At 31.2% G+C, this 6,135-nt stretch overlaps 1 protein-coding gene across 1 annotated transcript in view; it reads left to right on the top strand.

Moving 5' to 3' along the window:
* Positions 1-6,135, top strand: part of LOC106679670 (homeobox protein Nkx-2.1) — a 145,611-nt gene that overhangs the window by 87,034 nt on the left and 52,442 nt on the right. Inside the window, exon 2 of the mRNA XM_014418951.2 lies at positions 2,285-2,433. Coding sequence (XP_014274437.1) covers positions 2,285-2,433 — 149 coding nt within the window. The remainder of the gene's footprint in view (positions 1-2,284; positions 2,434-6,135) is intronic.

Genomic DNA, 6,135 nt, shown 5'->3' with positions numbered 1-6,135 from the left:
AAATAAAAATTGTAGTAAGATAGTCTGGGTTAACTAACGTTTCGCCCCACTTTGCAGAACTTCGTCAGGGCTGTCAGATTGTAACAAAACGGACAACTCAAGTGGGGCCGTTACGTTGGTTTACGATAAATAGTTTTTTAAAACTATTTTGATACCTTTATTGACCACCACCTGGACTATCTTCCTACGATCTACTTCATACGGTCAACTATCTTCTTCCAAAAATTTTGATTCTGTTGTTTATAATATCTTTCAATTCAAGTTCTATTATTTTCCTCTATCCAGCAGCAATTCAAGCTGGTTTCACTTATTCTTGCTTCTCAAACAGCTGTTTAACTTATAATTATTTTAATTGGCTGTTTAATATATAATCATAAATTAAATTATTATTGGCGCGACAGACCGTAGAGGTCCAAGGCCTTGCGCAATGTAATACGGAAATATATCGCTCGTTTCCTGACGTGTTTTTTTCATAGGATAACATATGTGGGAGTATGATGGGACGATTCCACTCCCACGTCTGTTTTTTGCGAGTGCCACCCATTGGCTAACGGGCCTCACAAATGCTCAGGGGGAGGTTGTAAGTTTCGTATAATTTTATACTTGATAAAAACCCGGATGGGGCAGGGGCGCGAACTGAAAACCTTTGGGTTGATGGCCAGGCGTGTTGCCACCCTGCAACCGTCGTCCCCGGTATAAATTATATTTAATTAATTTTAATTTGATTAAAAGTATAAATTAAATTATAATTTTCTTTTATCCTATAGTAATTTAAGCTAGTTTCACACATCCTTGCTTCTCTAATAGCTGTTTTATTCATAATTATATTAATTAGATGTTTAATTTATAATTTTCCTTTTTCCAATTGGAATTTCAACTGGCGTCTATCATTCTAGCTTATCAAACAGATTTTGTTATCTTTCTTCTACGTTTTACTCCCGTGTGTGTGGTTAAATCAATATTCCCACGCTCTTTTCTACTTAAATGATTATGTACCAGTATTTTAATGCAATCAGAAGCTTACGAAGACAAAATAATCTTATATATTTCCTTGCTTAGTAATTGAAATTCACGTACGGTTATGTTTATTGTCATAAAAAAATTAATATTAACATTGTATCAGTATGAATAAAGAGTTGAATTTATGGTAGTGTAGTTTTAGTTTTTAATCTTTTCAATAAGGAATCTTTTCCGATATACATATATATATTTTTCTATGCGAGTTACGTAAACATAACCTGTTCAGAGAATAAATTTTAAAATTTGTACTTTCCGAGGAAATTAAAATATAAACTTTAAATTAGGTTTTAATATGTCTTATTCTATACAGTGTTGCATATGATAAGAAAGGGCGTGAAATCTACTAAAAATGACACATACCTCATTTCTCTTGCTAAATTAGGGAAACTTCTACATTCCTAAACTTTGTATTATTTTTTTTTTTTAGCCTATTTATGAGGACTTAATAGCTCTGTAATTCTAAAACGATTGGAAACATCACAATTAAATTTCACACCTTTCAAGTTAATATCTTTGAAATATTTAAAGAAAATATGTGATGATAAGGTTCAAAAGTGTGTTGAATTGATGTAGAAGACCCTAATTTAATTGAAATTACTGTTGTATTGAATGAATGTTGAAAAAAAACAACAACATAATAAACAAAAATTGGGATACAGCACCACATTTGAGAGGGAATTCAGTGGAACAAGTTATCTTCAATTTCTGGTCTAAGGTTATCATTATTCTCCAAAATGATAACTAAGAAAGGGATTTATAATTAATACCGACATTTCCTTTTCAGCCTTTTCCCACCTTATACAAACACTGGTGGGCCGCACTCCGCTACTCTAAAGTTTTCATGGTATTGCAGCGAGGGATAAGAGTAACTCTGTTTGAAAGTACTTAATGCATAAATTCTGAAAATTACTTTTTTATTAATTTTTCTACACACGTATTACAAAATGAAGTAACGAAACCAGATTTTTTGTATCCAGTTTCTTATTGATTTATGGTTATTTTTCATTTAATAATAAATCTTTATAGTATCTATGTTTCGTAAAAACATCCGTCGAAGATTTACACTGTTTTAAAGAAAACTTGGCTGATACCGAAATCTTTTAATTTAGACTCTTTTCATAGGCATCATTTGTAAGTAATTAATATTTCCTATCCATTTATGTAAACGTTTACCAAAATCTGTAGTCAGTTGAGTTACAGTAGATCAACAGTATGAGAATATTTGTTTAGCGATAGTGTATTTATCAATGTGGAACTGTTGCAGTCTCGAGGTTGATGGGTGGTGGAGGTTCGGGACCAGTGAACATGGGAAACATGTCTGCACTCAGCACCTGCAGCGTCCCCGACAGCAAGCCCATGCAGTTCCCGCTCACCCAGCGCAGGAAGAGGCGGGTACTCTTCACCCAAGCACAGGTATGTACAACTCACATCATCATAACGACGATGCATGAAAAAAAATTAAAGATGGAGATTATTTTTTTTAATTAAACCTTAATTATAAACGTGTATTTCGGTACCTTGGCTCCCTTAGTAAAAAATATGGGCAGCTGAATCGGGAATCAAATCAATGAGTTTAATATTTTGCGACGTTTACGCTTAAATAATTTTTTTAAAAATTGGTGCAATGCACGCATCACATAGCTTTCAATTACTTTGGGATAAACTTAATCTTGTATGTTTTAAAACAGCTTTATCTTTATTATTCAAGACTAAAATAAGTTTCATATATAAATTAGTGGATGTGAAATTGACAATTGACAAAACAAACATGAAAATATGACTGTTCTTAATAATTTTTTCATATTTTATATGCATCCATTGTTTTACTGCCAACAATGAGTGAATGTTATTTTTTCAATAATAAATAAATAAAGGTACTTAAAAATTCTGCATTTAAGTCTTAAATAAAATAAAGCAATTTTGAACTTTTATTTTTCTGTTGCTTTAAAAATTGGTATTTTTGGGTTTCTCAAAGTAGTAATTTCGAATATCTACTCTTCTTATGATTATCTACTATAGTAATACAGCATTTTAACAAATAATAGCGAAGAGGTCGGGACATGTCGGTCAGTCTCGGATTTTTCCGATTTTTACTTTAACTTAATTATCAAGTAAGTATCGCAATCGTACAAAATTTTTATTAGTTTTCGACGGAATTACACGGGAAAGTATAGATTTACATTAAGTTAAAGTTTAAAGTTTCTCTGGTTATTAGTCTTTGTAAGGTGCAATATATTTGATAAATAATAACTTCTTCCAAGAGTTACTATCGGTTTGTGATATTTTTTAATCTTATATTAATTACGAAACGTTTACTTAGAATTGTTTAAAGTTTCAGTTTTTTTATAATTTTGATCTCATCCATTCATTTAGTTCTAATGACTATGTATTTTTTATATGAATTTTTGTATAATGTTATTACTTACGTAGTTAATAAGAAATGCACTAAAACACTTTTTATGGGCACTTTAAATTAAATTAATCATATTGCACACGTGAACTCACCTGATTCACTAATTTCTCTGATCATATCGCTATATTGCTGCATCAATATTGGCGCATCTAACAAAAAATAAATAAATATTTTATTTTGCATTTTGTGTATTCTATATATTGTATCATGGACTGTGTGTGTTTTTGACAAGCCTACTACCTAAGAAATAGTCTATAAAAGGGCTACAGTAGGTAAAGAAATCCCTGTCTACGTTAATATCTTTGAAACACCATTATTTAAAAATAAATCCAATTTTTTTTTTTTCTCAGAGTGCCTCTATGCAAGCAAAGAGTAATATGCTATCGACATTATCTGATGAGGCGCGTTTTAGCATTCTTTAAAATTTGACTTGTTGAGTGTTTAATCATACGAATAAATTTGTATCATGAGTCCCATTCTATTTAAATTAGTACAAGAGCCCAAGAGGAGAAAAAAGGCAGTTATTTCACCCCAATTTTTGATTACTTTAATGAAAACTATTTATAATTACTAATCAAAATTGGTGAGTCTTCCAAGTATACGTAGCGGGAATAAAAAATGGTGGCTGTTTAAAAACCTTAAAAAAACATTAATTTTTCATTAGGAGGTCTATATCTTAAAAACTAACAACAACAATAGAAAATCGAAGAGAACATTATTTCAATTGGAGTAAATTTTCTGAAATGTAAGCCCTAATAGAGCTATTTACGTTCAATAGTTCTCAAGATATAGCTTTTTAAAAAGCAACATTTCATAACAATGTTGTACAGAACGTACTGAATGATCAGAAGTTAGTGAATTTATTTTGAAAAATCTATATCTCAAAAACCATTTTACGTATATTAGCATCCAAATTAAAGCTAGTTTAATGGGATATAAAGTAGTTTATGGCGTTTATCTTCGTCAGAATAGTAGTTTTGATGATATTTGCTAAAATAAATTTATTTATAGTTGTTCGGACAAATTTTCATTTTTCCAAATTTATATTCATATGCGAATATCATAAAAATTACTATCCCTACGAAGATAAGTATTATGAACTACTTTATAGTAGGTTAAATTTTCTTTAATTTGAGTGCTGGCAGACATATGTGGGTCTTATGGATCTAGAGATATATTTTTTCAAAAATCAAACATTTTATACGAACATCTTGTGAATTTATTTTGTCAAATATCATAAAAACTACTACTCCTACAAAGATAAACGTTATAAACCATTTTATAGTAAATTTAATTTGATTGGTAGACATCTGTACATCCTATGGTTTCTGAAATAATGTTTTTCATAAATCAAACTTATTGTCCGAACAACTATAAATCAATTTATTTTAGCAAATATCTTGAAAACTACTATTCCTACTAAGGTAAAGGTCATAAACTACTTTATACTACATTAAACTAACTTTAATTTGAGTGCTAATAGACATCAATACGTCACATAGTTCCTGAGATATAGACTTCTCAAAATAAATTAATCTTTTTAAGAAATATTGCTTTTTAAAAAGCTTTATCTCGACACCTATTGGATGTAAATAGCTCTGTTAGGGCTAATATTTCAGAAAAATTTACTCTTCTTTAAATAATGAAAAAAAAAATGTTTTTTGAGGTTTTTAAGCAGCCGCCATTTTTTATTTCCCCTACCTATACTTGGCAGACTCATCAGTTTTGACTAATTATCATACATTTTTTTCATTAAAGTAATCAAAAATTGGGGTGAAATAACTGCCTTTTTTTTTCTTCCCGGCTCTTGTACTAAATGAACCTCTTTATCATTTTCCTAAGAAATGGTATTAATGAGCTCTCATGTTCAACAGTTTTCAAAGTTCCGCCTGCTTGTCGATTTCATTATCTTTTTTCAACATTATCTCATGAAGGATTGACTGCTCGAGAAGGATATTAGGAAAGGTATAATTATTGGGTGGATCACATCGTTTAATATCGAGTTATTGGTCATTACTGACACTGGGAAATTGTCAAACTGGTCAGTAACAGGAACTGGGGAATAGGAGGCTAGTGAGGCCTGTCAGCGGTCGAGTGTTTGTTCCTGGATCGATCTCTCTCAGCCTAGGCCTCTCTCCCTCTTAGCAACAAATAATAGTTGGTCCCACCTTTTTCTAGCCGATCCTTAAACACGTCGTTAAAGTTCCATTTGTTAAATTCATTGTATGGATGTTTCTTAGCTGGATATCACTCTGATTAGAAGAATTTCAATAATTTGAAAATGCAGAAGAATATCTTTATTAAGTAGTCAAGAGTTGGTCGAAACCCCTCTTATATCCAGGAGTGATACTCGGCGAATCAGTCATTCTTTTGAACCCATATTCAAACCACTTTCTCCAGTGGAATCCTCTTTGAAGGATTAAACAGCAGAGGCTTTAGATAATACTCTTAACTCTGTCTTTACTTGAACGTCTCCACTTTATCTTCTGCACTCCTTTAACGTTCTTACCCAGTCTCCAGTGGCTTTCAATACCAGTGACGCAGCTGAGAGACAAGGGCTTGGTCAGGAGTTCTCAAGGCTGACTAAATATTGTATAGAGGGGGGAAGAAAAAGTAGTGCATTTTTGAATTTATCATTTCATTTTATCTTATATCAGAGTAATTTAAATTATTTTGCTTTTATATTTCTTTATCATGAGACA

This window comes from Halyomorpha halys, unplaced genomic scaffold, assembly GCF_000696795.3.
Source record: "Halyomorpha halys isolate HHAL.00 unplaced genomic scaffold, Hhal_1.1 Scaffold214.1, whole genome shotgun sequence".
Lineage (NCBI taxonomy): Eukaryota > Metazoa > Arthropoda > Insecta > Hemiptera > Pentatomidae > Halyomorpha > Halyomorpha halys.
The sequence above is the reverse complement of the archived record's forward strand: the minus strand, read 5'-3'. Positions and strand labels throughout refer to the sequence as shown.